Source organism: Equus przewalskii, chromosome 23 (assembly GCF_037783145.1).
Source record: "Equus przewalskii isolate Varuska chromosome 23, EquPr2, whole genome shotgun sequence".
In the NCBI taxonomy this organism is placed as follows: domain Eukaryota; kingdom Metazoa; phylum Chordata; class Mammalia; order Perissodactyla; family Equidae; genus Equus; species Equus przewalskii.
Genome location: NC_091853.1, coordinates 22,191,974 through 22,210,900, shown reverse-complemented (window position 1 = coordinate 22,210,900; position 18,927 = coordinate 22,191,974). Strand labels below are relative to the sequence as shown.

General features: G+C 41.3%; 1 protein-coding gene and 1 pseudogene across 2 annotated transcripts in view; one reads left to right on the top strand and one right to left on the bottom strand.

Moving 5' to 3' along the window:
• Positions 1–10,429: 10,429 nt before the first annotated feature.
• Positions 10,430–11,397, top strand: LOC103554313 (serine/threonine-protein phosphatase PP1-gamma catalytic subunit pseudogene; annotated as a pseudogene).
• A 4,076-nt stretch (positions 11,398–15,473) lies between these two features.
• Positions 15,474–18,927, bottom strand: part of NSL1 (NSL1 component of MIS12 kinetochore complex) — a 32,478-nt gene continuing 29,024 nt past the window's right edge. The window contains exons 5-6 of one of the 2 annotated variants that reach the window (XM_008525306.2): positions 18,526–18,593; positions 15,474–16,995 (exon numbers count right to left, since the gene is read on the bottom strand). In XM_008525306.2, the coding sequence (XP_008523528.1) occupies positions 16,717–16,995; positions 18,526–18,593 (347 nt within the window). In that variant the 3' untranslated portion in view covers positions 15,474–16,716. The remainder of the gene's footprint in view (positions 16,996–18,525; positions 18,594–18,927) is intronic. The other variant, XM_070591407.1, reaches the window with a different exon arrangement.

Genomic DNA, 18,927 nt, shown 5'->3' with positions numbered 1-18,927 from the left:
CTATAAATTTTTAAGTCACAGAAGACTAGGAGACATTTTTTAAAATAAAGATTATCATCTAATTATAAAAATGAAACATTTATTATAGAAAAATTAAAAAAATAATTATCATTGATAATTTATAACAAACTATACATTAAATTAATAAATCCTTAAAATACTTATTGTTACCATCCATAATCCCTTGACCCAGCAATAACATAAAAGGACCTTGGTGAGATTGTTCTAGATCTTTGTTGTTCTTATCCAGGCAAGGCTATACCTGCTCTTTTTTTTTTTACTGAAAAGTCTGGACCCACCCTCACTGTTCCAGGACTTCGTAATGCTGACGATCAGCAGTTCTTCATGTTTATTTTCAGTTCCACAAGCTGTTCTTCAAACCCGTTTCCTCTGGTTTTCTCCCCAGCAGAGGCAGAGAAGTGTTGGCCTCTCTTGTCTGCCTAAGAATCTTCCACAGAACTGGCACACTCCACCTTCAGCCTGCTCTTCTCTGGAGTGAATCAATCAAGTGTCTTCCTCCTTGGCATTTGAGTCTCATTTTCCAATTATCTGATCACTTTGAGGTCTCCTTGCAACCTTCTCAGAGGCTGACAGCAAGGCCTATTTCTCCTAACAACTCGTTGACTTGGTTATTTGACACTCTCCTTCCTGATCGCAGGGGGCTGGATCAGATGACTTTTGGGGGCTTCCTTTCCCTTCTGACTTTATGTATCTCTTCGTGGGGCTTGGCTTAGGATTCTGCACATGGAAAATATTTAGCAAGCTTTACTGGCTGTCTGACTCAAGAGTGTAGTTCCTAATAAGAGCCACCAACAGTAAAGGCAGTTCCAGGAAATCGTGGGTTACTCAGTGGTGGTGGATCAAGCAGGGAAACAACCCAGGCCTCCTGCCCATTTCCTACTCACCGCTCCCCACATTCATCACGAAAAGAATGATCCCAAAGAACAGTCCTTGCCCCTTGCAATGTGTTCCTTGGTGAGGGACCCACCCTGAGGATTATGTTCTTCAAGGAGCTCAGGCTTCATAGGAGATGCTTTTCAATGTGGACTGGAGCTCTAGGCAGTTGGGATTCACCCGGGTTTCCTCCTCCTGGCTTCCTTGTTTCTTTCCAAGGAAGTCACTTTTAGACATGGCGGCATTGAGGCTGTGCATCACTGCACCCTGGTACCCTTGAACCTGGGAGATACAGCCTTGTTCGTCCTGTGCCTCAATCTGAACCCCTCTAGAAGTAACTGGGAAGCCAGAGGGGGTGAGTAACTGGGAGCCTGAGTGGTGAAAGGACAGTGAGTCTCAGACTCAGTAAATGCTCAACCTTTTGAGAATTCTGGGCACTGCCAAGCTTTTGCAGACAGTGGCTGGACTCTTCTGTCCAACACCTTCCCAAATTGGCCCTCCATTGTTTGTGAATGGTTATTCACTACCCCTTTCATCCATCTGGCTCTTGTGTCTTGGATTTTTTTTAAGGTCATATCACTTGCCCAGAATATACCCAGTCAACCTCTATCTTCTCCCATCATTCATAGGCTTCCAGAAACCACCTCTTCCAGGAAGTGTTCCCTGAATAACTAGAACAATGAAACCTCCTCGCCTCCCTCCACACTAACCACTCTCCTCAAAGAACTTCCCCTTTGTTTCCACAGAACCTGAATAGTGCAACTTATCTATTAGTTTAATGTGTGTTTTGAGTACATTCTCAGGAAAGATATAAGAATAGGTGATGCCTTTCGAGAAGCAGGATGGTGTCTAACTGATGTGCAAATGACCCCAACACATCAGAGCAGCCAATAAGTGCTAGGGCTACAGGTGTGACTTGGCAGGTAATTTCTCAGACTCTGCCTTCTGAACCTGAACATCTGCATTTCCAGTGATGCTGCTTATATGTGCAGCATTAGCCAGATGCTTCGGTAGTAGTCATTCAACAGATGTTGACTGAGAACCTACTGTGAGCCAAGCACTGTGTTAGACAAAGGGGATGTAGTGCCCATTGAAAGTTTTTAAGACCATTGTGGTGGCCCACAATGGCCCATGCCTCTCAGCATTCATGCCCTTGTGTAGCCCCCACCCCTACTCTTTCTTACGTCTGAGCTGGCCTGTCACCTGCTTTAAGTAATAGAATATAGTAGGGCCCAGCTCCATGGCTGAGTGATTAAGTTCACGCGCTCTGCTTCAGTGGCCCAGGGTTTCACCAGTTTGGATCCCGGGTCTGGACCTAGCACTGCTCATCAAGCCATGCTGAGGCAGAGTCCCACATAGCAGAACTAGAAGGACCTACAACTAGAATATACAACTACGTACTGGGAGGGGTTGGGGAGAAAAGAAGTAAAGAAAAGATTGACAACAGATGTTAGCTCAGGCCCAATCTTTAAAAAAAAACTAATAATAAGTAATAAAAATGATGTTGTGTTGCTTCCAGGCTTAAGCCCATGAAGACCCAGCAGTTTCTGCATTGGTGGTTTGGGGAGCTCTGAGCTACCATGTAAGAAATCCAGCTACTATGTTGGAGAAGTCATGTGGAGAGGCCACTGGAAAAGGAGAGGCCCTGAGACCAGAGGGAAAGAGAGAGACGCTTAGCCATCCCAAGTCCACCTGAACCCAGCCTCCAGCCAACTCACCAACTGAATGCAGCCACGTGAGTGACCAGCAGCAAGACCAGCAGAAGAACCATCCAACTGAGCCCAGCTCAGATTGCAGAACTCTGAGCAAATAACCATTTGATTGTTTTTTTTAAGCCACTATTTGGGGGGATGACTTGTTATGCAGCAATTGATTACCAAAAAAACCTCCTATAATTCCTGAAAACAGGAGAAGAGTATATGATCTTCCAAAGTGGCTTCCAGATATTTTGATCAACCAAATGCTTAGAAATTTCATAATCAAGCAGAGTTATGGTAGCAATAGGCCTTTAAAAGAACTAGCCCAGGGGCTGGCCCAGTGGCCCAGTGGTTAAGTGCGCACATTCCACTTCCGTGGCCCGGGGTTCGCCGGTTCGGATCCCGGGTGCGGATATGGCACCGCTTGGCAAGCCATGCTGTGGTAGGCGTCCCACATATAAAGTGGAGGAAGATGGGCACGGATGTTAGCTCAGGGCCAGTCTTCCTCAGCAAAAAGAGAAGGATTGGCAGATGTTAGCTCAGGGCTAATCTTCCTCAGAAAAAAATTTATATATGGCGCTCAGGACTGGCCTGGAGACTCCCAGCTGTGCCACAGCCCTCTGTTTCCAAGCAGGGCCGTGCTCCTCTCCTCAGAGCTCAGCCTTAGACATAGAAGGCCAGGAGGGGACAAGGTTTAACTGGGGAAACAAAAATAAGTCCGTTTCAATGTTTTCAAAACATTAACCTTGTAAGAGACAGTGCATAAATTTGGAAAACATACAATTTCGAGGAGAAAACTAAAATTATTTCTTTTATAATTTAGATTAACATCATACACATGCCACCAAAGAGAAGGATGATGAATAAAATGAGTCGCACATATTTCTCCAAAAAACTTGATGACTTGACTGTCTGGAGGTTGCTTTGAAACCTTACTATTTCAGAGCTTGCCCATTCAGAATTTCTTCTAACCGTAATCCTGAACAGGCAGGGCTGTTAGCTCCCCACAATGAAGGAATGGTTGGCTATGAGGATGTACAGTTCCCAAGCAATTAACAGCAAAAGGCCATATTGAATCTCCTTAAGATAATCAATTGCTTGAAAGCACTTTGGGCAGTTTCTTAGATGCTGCTGTTACCTGGGAATGTTAGCTGTTCATTCACTCCTGGGAAATTTAGAAATGTTTGTTGTTACCATACGTCACTAAAAAAAGATTGAGAGAGAGAGAGAGAGGTGGCTGCGGTGTAACAGCAAGGACATCTGAGACCCAGGGCAAGGGCCTTTACTGTGTACTACCGGGAGAGGCTGGAGGTGGGGTTGGAGTCAGGCCATGTCGCTCTGCTGGGTGTAGTCCGCAGACTTGGGCATAGGTAGCAGTGCATACCCTCTCTCACCTCCATCTCTGCATCCTGAGCATGGAGATGGTAACAGCCCCACCTCATGGGTTGTTTTGAGCATTAAATGAGATGACGTTTGTGAAGCTCTTAGCGTGTTCCTGGCACATGGGAATCACTCAACAGAGGGCAACTACTAGTATTTTATCACTCTTACCTTCAGCAAATAAGGTGATAAGACTCCATTTAAACACGTATAAGAAAGTATTTTTGTACGATTCTGGGCATATAGTGGATTCGTTGTGTGCTTGTTTTAAAAATATGCTGCTTTAAACAGCTTTATAATTCACGCTATTTATTAATGGCTTTTCACCCAAATTTGCTACTCTGTTACAGCCGTGACTTTGCTTCATCTTTTCCTTTTCTTTGGGTACTCTTTTATCTTGAACTACCAAGAGTAGAATAAATGGTGAGCTCATGCAGCTAGCACAAATCTGACATTATGGGTTTGTTTAAACAATTTTTTCAAATCAGATTTATAGGGAGATATGAAAGAGAAAAAGAGTATTGTTAGAAAAATGGTTTCTGAGAATTCTGAGGCTCTGATCTGATGCATTAAATAGTGAAGGGAACCACAGGCTTATCTGCACATCTTCTAGGCCATTCGATGAGATCTCCGGAGAGTGCGATGCTTCCCAGACAACATGGGGCAAACTTGATCATCGTCCCTTTCTTGGCCACATCTCAGTCCGTCCCTCTTCTGTTTCCTCTCTCTCTGACTTGGATAAGAGCTGGGAGGGAAAGGGGTTCCAGGGCAAAGCCCCCAGCAAACTGATTGCAAGCCTGGGAGTGCTAGGGGTGGAGGGTGGGGCTCACAGAGTCCATCACGCACAGACAGCTGTGCAGTGTTTATTTATGTTTTTGAACCTTTGTTCCTTTGAGTGTGAAGACAAAAGAAATGAGGATTTGTTTTAGTATGGAATATTTCTAGAGAAGCAATTGTTCATCAAATCTGATAATTTCCTTTAAAAGAAAACTTCTTGGGTTGGGCTTATAACTAAGAGAAATTGAAGTGAGTATTAAGATTTGCCAGTAAATTACAGGAATTTCTTAGTGCTCCATTGTAGTTTCCGAAACCAGACAAAACAATTTCTTGTAAGCAGCTATTTCCACAGACACCTCAAAACCCACGACTTTCACCCTAATCTTCCCTCTGGGAGCCTGGAACCCCACAACAGTACAGGATTGCCCCCCTCTCTTCTGGGCCTTTCCTTCCACCCTATTGGATTTCCAGCTGCCACTGACGTCTCTCATGAGTGGCAGATTGCTTGTGGGCAGGGTCTGTGCCTTAGTTTATACCTGTATATCCCCACAGCTTAGCACACTGTTTGGATTCACTGAGTATCTATAGAATAAAAGAAGGCGTGATTACAAAAAATGATCTTAAAATATTGTTTGGAATGTGATTGGGAACGTGATCATAAGGCTCTGGAGCTGGGATGTGTGGAACCTGGAGGAGAGGTGTCCTACCAGTTGGCCAAATGTTTTTCTACCCCTGCCATCCCCTAATTTCTACACCCTCACAGGATCAGAGGTGGGCAGACGCGGTGGATATAGAATATGACAAAGCTGAGAGAATTCATACCCCCACTTATTTTAACCTTTTTCCCACTAAGTTTTTTTAACAGGAGAGGAAATGAACCAAGACACGCAGGTCAAATCTTCCCCTCTTCTCCTTTTCCGACCTACTCTTCTGGTGGAGATGCTCAACTGTAAAATGGCTCAAAAGAAGAGGAGCTTCCGATGCAGGAACAAAGGAACAAGCGGGCTCAAGCCTGGGAAAAAGCCACTGACCCAGCTGGTACTGCAGGGGGCAGGGACGGGAGGACTGAGCGCTGCTGGGGTGAAGGGGGCAGCAAGGACCCTGAAGGGGGAGGGTAACCACAGGCTGCTTCGTGGAGGAACTAAACCTCAGAAGAGTTTGAAGGAACGAAAAGAATGAAATGCTCAAGTGTCAGATACTTACTGACCGGTGAAGAGGGGCACGGAGGGGATTCCCATCGAGGAGACACCAGGGGCAGAAATGGACAGAGAGCTCCAGGGCCATCATGGCAGATGTGGGCCACAGAGCCACACATGGGGGCAGCTGGGAAGGCCTTAAATTCCGTGACTAGGTATGAGCCCAAAGGCATGGGAGCCATTCTCTCAATGAGGCCAGTTTAGGTGATGACAGAATGAGACAGAATGACAAGGCCAGACAGTCTTGTCTAATTTTCCACAGACACGGGAACCAGCTGGAGCAGGGGACCCTGAGGAGAGAGGTTTCCTTCTGTGGCTACCCCACGTCACCCAGAAATCAGAGGAAAAGAGGGTCAGAGAGCAAATGCATCTGCTAGCACCGTGGAGTCAATCTGAGGGATGTGAATGTCATCCTCTGCTCTGATGTCCTCAGGGATATGGGGACAAGACTTAAGCGTTAGGAGCCAGGAGACTCTCGAATTCTGATTCGGCTGAGTTTCCTAATGATTTGCCCTCAATCCTTTAAATCCCAATCCCTGACCACCCCTCTCCCCACCACCCCGAAATAGTAAGTCCATCTTCTAAGTTCAATTAAAAACGAATACGAAAGCCACAAGTCATTAATGCCTGAGATTGTGATCTAAGGGAAGTGACAAGTTAGAAATTTGCAAAATGAAATCATTTATTCATTTGACTAATATTAGCGAAGGGCCCACAGGGTACAAGCAACGTAGAGATAACAGCAATGAATTATGGGAGGATTCTTCACCCCCGAGGCTTCAAATGAATATAATATTAATCTCCCCAAATCTTTTCATATAAAATCCCCACAAGCCCTTCAGTGGTTCTCTAGAAAGATATTTTTTTCTTTATTTTTGTACACAGAGGCTTGATAATAGAATCTATTTGCAAAACAAATGGTCAGGGGGAGGAAAAAAAAAAAACTCCAAAGAAACCAAAACTAAAACTCTTAGCTAAAAACAGAAACTACAAGCTTTATCTGAAATATACTGAGATAATGGAACTGAAACCCTGTGACAGCCTCTGGGGTATAATTTGTTTCTTAATTCTCAATGATAAGAAAAGTGGAAGACAGTGTCAATGGTAATTCATGTTCACTTGCATATGTGTTACAGTTTTAAAATCATTTGAAAATCAAATTTATTTTTACACAAGTAGTATATGAACATTATTTAAAGAATCATGGCTTATAACAAAAAATATCAGTTTCTTGGCCCACTTTCCCAGCCTAGGTTCATCCAGAAAGTTAACCACTGCCCACTCTCTTAACTGTTTTTTTCTGATATTTACTGAATAATATCCATAGTGTGCTATCTCTTGATTCAGCTGTTTTAGAGATTATGCACTGACTTTCAACTATGGCAAAGATTTCACTCTCCAACATTCCCATTTCGTGGCTGATATTCAGATGGTCACACAGTTACAACCATATGAGTTGTTTCGCTATTGCAAAATGAACTTCTGTACTGGTGGATACGGAAGCTTCCTCCGTGCGCCATCCCTGCCACCCTGGCTGCTCCAGTTCCTGCACTGGGATACCCTGGACTTCCGCAGGACCCAGCAGCTAAGGGGGCCCTCCAGAACCCTGTTCCAGTGCTTTGACCACTCTCCATTCTGACTGTCCCGTGTCTGTGCTGTATGGGATGAATTCCCAGTCCTCTTCCCCTCCTCATACAACTGTCTCAATTATTTATTGAATTCAGATTTGGCGTCTTCATTATTATGTGTATATAAAAATTGTACACCGTGGAGGCAATTTGTAACTATGATTACATTTCTTTTCTTGTGCAATTTTCTGCTGTTGCTATAGTGAATAATGGCCTGATTCGTTATTTGTTTCTTTGAACATCTGAAAATGATAAAATATCTCCTTTATACAATTTTCCAGGTAGTTAAAACTATCTCTTGTGTTGTCAATTATATTTTCTCCTCCTGACCATCTCTCTTTTGGTGTCCTACATGTTCATATTCCAGCCTGGTCTGACTAGACTGTTCTGCAGATCTGCTGAATAGTTAGTGTCCTGTGGACTTGAGTCTGCTCCTCTCTATCTTGGAGCCTTTCTTTCCTACATCCCATGACTACTTCTTTTTTGATTTACCCTTTAAAGTGGAGCACATTCTCTAGCAGTGCCCCCAAACTAGATGCTTTGGAGATAATTTTTTTTTTTAAGAGATTTTGCATGTCTAAGAATGGCTTTTGGCTAACCTCACACCTAATTGATAGTTTGGCTGGGTATAGAATCCTAGGTGCAAATCATTTATACTGAAAATTTCCAGATTGTATTGCTTCAGAGACTTCTAGATTCTAGAATTGTTGTTTAGTAGTTTGGTGCCATTCCAATTCCCCCCTCTGCCTTTTTTTTTTTAAAGACTGGCACATGGGCTAACATCTGTTGCCAATCTTCTTTCTTCCTTCTCCTTCTCCTCCTCCTCCCCCTCCCCCTTTCTTCCCAAAGCCCCTCTCTACAGAGTTGTATACTCTAGCTGCAGGTCCTTCTGGTTGTGCTATGTTGGATGCCACCTCAGCATGGCCCGACCAGTGGTGCCAGGTCCGCACACAGGATCTGAACCAGGAAAACCCTGGGCTGTGGAAGCAGAGTGTGCAAACTTAACCATTCGGCCTCAGGGCCAGCCCCCAATTCCCCTTTCCTTATGACTTTTTTCCCTTAGTGGAAACTTTTAGGAACTTCTCTTTATCAAACTGCTCTCAGTGAACATATCTCAGTAACATGGCCTTGGGGCAGGGGATGATTTTGGTTTTTTGTTTCTTGTCTTTTTTCATTTCTTATGCTGAACGCTCAGTGGCTTTTTCCATCTGGAGTCTTAGCATCCTTCAGTTCTGAAAATGTTTCTTGTATTATTTCTATTTCTTTACTCTCTTTGAGATACACCTCACATACTATACAATTCACCCATTTAAAATGTACAGTTCAATGGGTTTTGGCACATTCACAAAACAACCATCACTATCAATTTTCGATCATTTTCATCACCCCCAAGAGAAACCCCATACCCATTAGTAGTCATTCCCTATTCCTCCCACCCTCTGCCTCCCTCCAGCCCTAGGCAATCACTAATCTATTTTCTGTTTCTATAGATTTGCCTATTCTGGACATTTCATATAAATGGAGTCACAGAAAAGAGTCTTTTGTAAGCGACTCCTGTCACTTAGCGTGTTTTCGAGTTTCATCCACATTATAGCATGTACCATACTTCTTATTGCCAAATAATATTCCATCAGTCGGATATACCACATTTTATTATCCATGCATCAGTTGATAGATATTTGGGTTGCTGCTAAAAACATCCATGTACAAGTTATTGTGTAGACATGTCTTCAATTCTCTTAGATTTAGACCTCGGAGTGGCATTGCTGGGTCATACGGTAAGTGCATTGTTTCTTTGATAATTTTGACTCCTCTTTTTTTTTCTGCGCTCTCCTTCTGGAAAGGATATCAATTAGACATTGCACCTTCTGCATTTATTCTCTTTATTCTTCTCTTTTCTAATTTGCCATTTCTTAATCTTTTTCTTTTACTTTTGGGGAAATTTCATATTATCTTCTAGCCCTCCTACTGAATTTATTTCAACTTTTACACTTTTGGTTTTCAAGAACTCTTTCTTGTCTACCAAACATTCTTTAATAGCATTTTTTTTTTAAATAGATGCAGCATCTTCTCTTATCTCTGGGAGGACAGTAATTATTCCGGCACTTTGTTATGTTTTTATCTCTGTTTTCTTTGAGATCCTATTTTCTCTTTGGTTTTTGTGTGCTAGTGTTTGTTTTCATTCATTCACTTAACCAATATGCATTGAGAAACTATCATATGCCAGACACTATGCTAGGTGCCTAGGATACATCAGAGGACAGAACAAACATTCCTGCCTTTGTGGGACTCACAGATTTTTGGTCTGTTGTTGGAGACTTCCCTCAAATATCTGGTGAAACTCAATTTGTATGTGTGTGTGTGTGTGTTTTAGATAAAACTTAGATAAAATGCAGAAATTTTAAATGCATAGCTCAGTGAAATTTTACATATGTACACAGTCATGTGAGCACCACTCAGATCAAGATGAAGAACATTTCCTTTACCCAAAAGTGTTCTGTGACCATCCCCAGTTAATATCCGCCCTCCCCCCCGTAAGTAACCACTATAGATTAATTTTGCCTATTCTGTGATTTCATGCACAGCATGTACTCTTTCGTGCCTGGCTTCTTTCATTCAACATAACGTCTGAGATTTATCCATGTTGTTGTGTGTATCAATAATTTTGGGTTTTGCTCGTGGTTCCAGTGAGGAGAGAAGGAGGGAGCAAGGAGTCGGGTGATTGCAGGGGACTCGCCATGGTTGCTGCCACAGCCACCACCACTGCCTCTGTGCTTGTGTCGTGGGAAAGAAGGTGTGAGTCCCGGGTGCGAGCCAGCGGTCACACCGCGCCAGGAGGGACTGGGGTGGGAAGGTGATGGCGGAAACAGATAAACTCAACTTTGACAGCGTCATCCAACGGCTGCTGGCAGTGAGAGGTCCAAGCCTGGCAAGAATGTCCAGCTACAGGAGAATGAAATCAGAGGACTCTGCTTAAAGTCTCGAGAGATCTTTCTCAGCCAGCCTATCCTACTAGAACTTGAAGCGCCACTCAAAATATGTGGTGATATCCAGGGGCAATACTATGATTTGCTTCAACTTCTCAAGTACGGTGGTTTCCCACCAGAAAGCAACTACTTGTTTCTTGGGGACTATGTGGACAGCGGGAAGCAGTCGTCAGAGACTAGTGCCTCTTAATGGCTTCCAAAATCAAACATCCTGAGAATTTTTTTCTTCTCAGAGAAAACCACGAATGTGCCAGCATCAATAGAATTTATGGATCTTATGATAAATGTAAAAGAAGATATAACATTAAACTGTGGAAAACTTTCACAGGCTGCTTTAATTATTTACCAATAGCAGTCATCGTGGATGAGAAAATATTCTGCTGTCATGGAGGTTTATCACCAGATCTTCCAACTGTGGAGGAGATTCGGTGAATTATGTGACCAACTGATGTACTGGATCAAGGTCTTCTTTGCAATCTTTTGTGGTCTGACCCCAATAAAGATGTCTTAGGCTGGGGTGAAAATGACAGAGCAGTGTCCTTCACATTTGATGCAGAAGTAGTTGCAAAATTTCTCCTTAAGCATGATTTGGATCTTATATGTAGAGCCCATCAGGTGGCTGAAGATGGATATGAATTTTTTGCAAAGAGGCAGTTGGTCACTCTGTTTTCTGCACCCAGTTATTATGGCAAGTTTGATAACGCAGGTGCCATGATGAATGTGGACAAAACACTAATGTGCTCTTTTCAGGTATTAAAGCCTGCAGAGAAAAAGAAGCTGAATGCCACGAGACCCGTAACACCTCCAAGGTACGATCACAAAGCAAGCAAAGAAATAGATGTCATCTTGACACTGCCTGGTTTGGACTTGTAACATACAGTGTATAATCTCCATTTTAAAACTGCCATGTGTATTGGTCAGCTTGCTCAGATAGTGTGTTTCTGGGGCCCCCCTTCCATTTTTGACTTGATGAATGGCATCTGCTGGTTATAACAGCAAATGACAGACTCTCCACTCACATGAAAAAATGTTTAGTTTTTTGATTCTCTATTCCTTTTGCAAACAACTTTAATGATGGTGTTAAAGCTGTACACCTTAGGGCAGTTTATCCTAAGGGCTAAGTGTACAACTGATCTTTTTTTAATTCAGTTCAACCCATGAATAATGTAAATGCTAATTTTCTTTAGGATATGAAGAGAGCCCTAGGGTGCTCAATCTCTACATGTTATTGTCACAAAATGCATACTGTTGATACAAACCACTATGAACATATTTTTTTTATTTTTAAATTTTGTTTCAAAGGGATTGCTTTTTTTCTCTCATTGTCTTGTCATGTACAAACTAGCTTTTATAGCTCTCAACATTAGGAGTAACTTCCAACCTTGCCAGCATCTCTAGTATGATGTATATTAAAGCACACTTTCCCCTACTGTATACTAAAGATGATGATTAAAGCCATTATTTAAAAATAATTTTTTTCTAAATTCCTGTGTAGTATTTATGCGTATATGCCACAATTTATCTTTTCATTCTACTATTGATGGATTTTTAGGGTGCTTCCACTTTTTCAGTATGCCCATTCATTTTTGAGAGTGAAATACATAAATGCTCCCGGAAGCTCTAAGGGACTGGGGCTTAGCGACTAGATGGCTGCACCACGGAGTGACTGGATCAGCCAGCTGGGCATGTGGTTGGGGACCTCCAAATATCACTCCCTGTAAATCTTTTCTCTGGGGTTGTTCAGTCTCTCGAAAGAAGGATCATCCCAGTGTGTGAGCGGGGCGGCCAGTATTCTGGAACCTCAAGTCTTTCCACTCCAATGCAGAATTTCATTTTGACCATTTTTCGCTCTGCGTTTCACCCTTACTCTCTAGGGCCTCTTTCAGTTGTTCTGGAACACAAGCTCCTTTGGCAGAGGCAGTTACTGACAGTGAGTGGAAGGGATGAGGACACTAGCTCATTTTCAGGCTCCTCCACCTCACGTCAGCCTTTTGTGGTGTCCTCCATTTTTCAGTTGTCCAGATTCTAGGGGCAAATTGGATTTCTCTTATCAATGTCTCTCAGCAGACATTTAAGTTTGATTTCTCCCTGATCTGATAATTTATTATTCTTTCCTCCATACATTTTCCTTCTTTATATGCTATGGTTTGGGGCGACATACCTCCTGGTTTCATCAAAACATGAGTGTTCCTCTTTTTTTTTTTTTTAAAGATTGGCACCTGAGCTAACAACTGTCAATCTTTTTTTTTTTTTTCTGCTTTATCTCCCCAAATCCCCCCAGTACATAGTTGTATATCTTAGTTGCAGGTCCTTCTAGTTGTAGCATGTGGGACGCTGCCTCAACGTGGCCTGACAAGTGGTGCCATGTCCGCGCCAGGATCCGAACCAGCGAAACCCTGGGCTACCACAGCGGAGCACACAAACTTAAGCACTCGGCCACGGGGCCGGCCCCTCCTCTTTCTTGTTATTGCTATTTTCGGGTAAATGCTACACAGAGGAAAATGGATTCAATAGATTTCCACTTCCTTTCCCCTCCTTTGTTCAAGTTAATGGTTCCTTATCACCAATCCTAAGAAGTACAAAGTTCTTAAGAGCCGAACCTATCTCTTCAGGTTCACCTGTAGCCAGTCTCTTTAGATGAGCGAGACCCATAACGGAGACGTATCTGATGGTCCTCCAACACACCACGCTCTCTCCCAACCACCTGCCTTGGCAAATTCCCTTCACACTCCTGGGAATCTTCCCCCCTGATTATTTGCCTAAAATATTCAGACTGTTCAAATGTCACTTCCTCAATGAGATTTCCATGTCTTCTCCCCAAAGTTCCCCATGCAGACATCCATATAGCATTTGCTGCGTCGCCTGATCATTGTTCACATGCTCATTTTCCTCACTAGAATATGAGCTTCTTGAAGACAATGTTTACCCCATGAGTTTTCATTTCCTTTATCAAACCAAGTAATAATAGTGCTTATAGAATGCTATGTACACTATGTGCCAAGAACTAGTCTAAGGACTTTATATTATGAATTCATCTACTTCTCATAGTAACTCTATGCAGTAGGTAGTATCATCACCCCCGTGATACATATGAGAAAACGGTACCACAGAGAGGTTAAGTACTTGCCCAATAGCATTTAATAAAGGTAGAGCAGAAATCTGAACCCAGAAGATCTGTGGCTCAGAGACTATGCTCTGAACCTGACTTTTTAACTGAGTAGGTGCCTAACATGTATTTGTTGAATGGATGAATAAATGAATGAAGGCAGATAGGGAAAACCCAAGGCTTCAACAGAAGGCAAAAAAACTCAGTCTTAGGGGCCGGCCCTGTGGCCGAGTGGTTAAGTTCACGCGCTCTGCTTCGGTGGCCCAGGGTTTTGCCGGTTCGAGTCCTGGGCGAGGACATGGCACCGCTCGTCAAGCCATGCTGAGGCGGCATCCCACATGCCACAACTAAAGGGACCCACAACTAAAAATACACAACTATGTACTGGGGGCCTTTGTGGAGAAAAAGGAAAAATAAAATCTTTTAAAAAACCTCAGTCTTAGAGATAGGTACATTTTGAAGCAAATAAAAAGTCTGATTTTATTGACTTTGTTCTCTATGCAGCCCAAGCCATAAAGACCCAGAGAAAGAGGTCTAGGGTAAGATTTCTGTTGTCTAGTGTTATGGACTGAATGTTTGTGTTCTCTCAAAAACCCTTTGTTGAAGCTCCAACTCCCAGTGTGGCTGTATTTGGAGATGGGACCTCTAAGGAAGTAATTAAAGTTAAATGAGGCCATATGGACGGGGCCTTGATCCAACAGAATTAATATCCTTATAAGAAGGCACTAGCACTCCCCCATCCCCCATCCCACACGAAGGAAGAGAGACTTTGCCAGAAACCGAATTTGCTGGCACCTCGATTTTGAACTTCAAGCCTCCAGAACTGTGAGAAATTACATTTCTGTTGTTTAAGCTACACGGTCTGGGGTATTTTGTTACAGCAACTCAAGCAGACTTACACAGATTTTCCTTCACTGATTTCAGGAACCAGCTGCTTTTATGGTGTTCCTTCCCCCTTGGAACTGGATTTGACCTTCTTGTGCTATATTTTTGTGTTTGTTTTTGTCAAAAAGAAATTTTAAGACTCTATCCAAGCCAGCCTTCTTTTTATCATAGGGAGGTCAACATTTGATTTTCTGTTTCTTCCTTCAACATTCCCTACGACTACAGACTTTCTTACTTTTCATCATCTTAGCTAGCTAGTTCTTTGTCTAAGCAGAAATTCAATTTCTCTCCTTAAAAGTGTATACTTATCCAATGTTACTATTGACATTAGCCATGTCTACCCTAGTTAATAACACTAATATACTGTCTTTCCCAATTTCATTTGGAACTCTGCTCTAACTGTGCAGTGAAACTTTGGGCTCTCAGGGATTTCAAGTTTCAACTGTCTGGGGCTTTAAAATAAAATAAACTTTTTTTTCAATTATAAAAATTTCCAAACACAAGACTAGAAAGAATATATCACACAGATCCATCATTATCAAGATTTTTGCCTCATCTGCTTAATCTATTTCTTTTCCTCTTCTTTTTTCTTTGCTCACATATTTCAGAGCAAATCTAAGACATTAAGTCATTAAACTCTAAAAAAGGGAGACATTTTCTTATATAATCACAATGCAATTATCTAAGCTAGGAGAATTAATAATTCTTTCATTTACAGGCTTTTGAAGTGAACCAATTCATATAGAATTTTATACTATTAAAAATAGGCACTGAATTAGAATAGTAACACTCTGTAGCTTCAAAACAGTTTTAAAGCGGAATTTAGTATGTGCTGAAATGCAGGGTCCTGACCTGCCATCCAACTAAAGCTGACTGAGAATGCCTGAGACAGCTCCTAAAAACACACAGTATCAAGACTTCAGTCTTCGTACATTATTTTAATTAAAAACACACTGCGGTGTACAAATATAAAGATCTCAAATTGTCACATTAAAATACAGAGAGCATAAAGTGGCTTTGTAAGTCTTCTTCACCGAGACAGACTTTCTGTCACATTTAGACATTTATGATTATTAAGATATAACAAACAAGAGAAGTACAGATTTCCCAACTTCATGATTAGCAAATTCCTCTGCAAATGAATGAAGGTACACAGTCATCAAAAGGGGAAAGAGCTGGCAAGTTAGACGGCCCTGCCTACACTATACTAATGTGAGCAGCAGACACAATAAGAGCTCTAAGAAACTAGTTAAATGTTAGAAGTAGAGGCAACACAGCCTTCTCAGACTTCTACCAATGATTATATCCTTGACATAGAAACATCCTTAAATGTAAAAGAGTTCAGTGTGACTGCATCTACAGTTACTCCACAATGACAATTTGTTAATGCATTAACCTGATATATATTTTTGAACTGGAATCATCTAAAAGAATTAATGAGAAATCCTGAAAAGAAAATATTAGTCCCAAAGTCAAATTATGTTTAAAAGTTAAAAGGTCTACGGAAAACAAAAGGTGGGCCAGAACCAGTGGCTACATGCCAATTTTTATTTCTAAGAGAAAGTCTTGCAAAAATGACAGTCTTCTTTGTCTTACAAAGCAAAAATTAAAAATCCTAAAATTAATCCTACAAATCCAAATTAGCTGAATTTGGAGTAACAACGTCAAAACCAATCTTGTCATCTCCATGTTAACTTGATAAATCAAACAGCATCAAAAACAAAATCAAAAAAACCACTGCACTGGCTCCTGTGCAGGACTAATGATTACTCCCAGCACTTAAAGACAGACAACTGCTGCACAGTTCTTTTTAAGAAAGACGTATATCCAAAAAACCCAACAGAATATGTTACTCATGAAATTCCATAAAAGCTGAAGGGCAGCCAAGAATGGATGGCATCTAAGGACAGCAAAAGTTTGCACTCTTAATGCCCACTGATGGGCTTTGTGCCAATATTCAAAAACCATTCTTTTCATTGGCTATAGAGGAAATAGCGAGGAAAGAAACACAATATGACATCATATGCCAGAACAGAGCCACTATACTTCTATAAAGAATCACCAAAGAGTTATTTGTTGTTGTAAATGGAGTTCTGTCTAAGCATTAGGCTATAATCTAAATGCTGATAGTGCCTAATTTCAACTCCTCAGATAAACAAAAAGAGCTTATGTATCAAGATTAATTCTCTTTGGCCGCAGTGGATACCATTTTCTCTGGGGACAGTCTTTACTTCGCTTTCTTTTCAGGACTATGTCAGTGCTTTTCCTGGTAGAAGTCTCTGTTGGCGTGGTCTCTATTTGTGTTATAAAGCTCTCAGGTTTAACATCTGCTTTCCTATAACAACCGGAAAAGACTTCTTGGTGGACTCTCTGGAGCTGGATAACAGGCTGCATCTTTAAAACTTGGGAGAATCCATCTCCTTGTTCAATTAATGCAGGCAAGGACTTAAAAGAAAAAGAAAAACCAAAAAAAGTCATACGCAACATTAATCTCAAACAAACACACAGAGACAGACACAACACTCTAAAATTTTAATTCTTTGGGTCAAGGCTTTTTCTAAGACCTAATTTTCCGCATCATAGATATTCGACTATACCTTAAAATATCAGTTTTGGCTGAGGAATTTTAGCCAAAAGGTAAGACCAAAAAGATTAGTTCTATTCCTATAATGCCTGGTAGTAAATAACACTTTGGCAGAACAGGAGACAGAATTTCAGAGCTAAGGATTTAAGGTCTGAGATTACATATTTCAGGATAGTAGTATTTTAGAAATCTTAATCATTGAGAGCAGGGATCAGCACATTTTTCCTGTAAAGGGCCACACAGTAAATATTTTAGGCTCTGGGGGCCTTACATCTTTGTCACAATTATCCAACTTAGTCATTGTAACGTAAAGAAGCCATAGATAATAAGTAAATAAATGGACATGGCTGTGTCCCAATAAAATTTTATTTACAAAACAGGTGGCAGGCTGGATTTTAGCCTGGCCCATTCCTGATCAAGAACATGCTAAGAGAGGGCCGGCCCAGTGGCACAGTGGTTAAGTTTGTGCGCTCCACTTCGGCGGCCTGGGGTTAGCTGGTTTGGATCCCAGGTGCGGACCTATGCTCCACTTATCAAGCCATGCTATGGCAGGTGTCCCACATATAAAATAGAGGAAGATGGGCACAGATGTTAGCTCAGGGCCAGTCTTCCTCAGCAAAAAGAGGATTGGTGATGGATATTAGCTCAGGGCTAATGTTCCTCAAAAAAAAGAGAACATGCTAAGAGAGAAGCATGAGCACCAGAAAATCCTGGAATCAATACAAACCACAAAAGAATGTTATAGAAAATTATCACAACAGGCGAAATTTGGAAGGAGTTTAAAAATAATTTTCATATACTAGAAATCCAAATGTTTTCCTGTTTGGGTCACATAAATGTCAAGAATATAAACAATTTTATTGTAATAATATTAAGACTCCAAGTTGGATATGCAGTATAATATAGTGGTTGAGAGAATAGGCTCTGGAGCCAAACGTCCAGGCCTTAAATCCTGGCTCAGTTATTTATTTGGGCAATCTACTTAGCCTCTGTAAAACAGGGAAATAGCAGTACCCATCTCAGAGGGTTACTGCAAGGATTAAATGAGCTAATATAATATATGTAAAGCAGTTGGATGCTGCCTGACCATACTAAATGCTCACTAAATGTTAGCTGGTATTATTATCCAAAATTGTTTGATGGACTGCTAACTCTCAGAACTCAAATATACAACCAACCTTTAAAGCAGCCAGGTATAATGCTGGCACAAAATAGGTGCCTAATAAATGGTAGTTATCCTGAATGTTACTATCACTTAATAGATTCATTAAAGATCTATTTAAAAGACTGAGAATTCCTGTTACAACAGACTAAACACACCTGGATGTTGAAAGCAAATACCTAGTTATACATATTGGTCATTTTAAGATTTTTTAGCGTGTAGCTTTTACCTTCATGACTTCACTGATCTCCTTAGCTACTGTTTCTCCTCTGCATTTCAAATTTTCCATACAAGAGGCTGCAAAGAAACGGTCAAACAGTATTTTAGGTTTTTTACCTAGTACCAACTCATAACAGATGCGCAGATGCTATCTGGAGAAAAACCTATTAGGACTATTCACTTTAGCTCAATCTTTCTTAGAATACTCTGTAATCTATCAAAACAAGTGTCCTATTAAATTTATCCAGATAAATAAAAAGACTGGGAAAATACTAGAACAGTAGAGTAAAACTAATACTTATAAGCATAAGATAACAGATAACAAGAGTTGACTGCAAGTAGTCTTAACACCGTGTGCTCCTAAAAGAGAGACTGTTTGTTCTATATATCATCTACCGCTATGTTTAACATT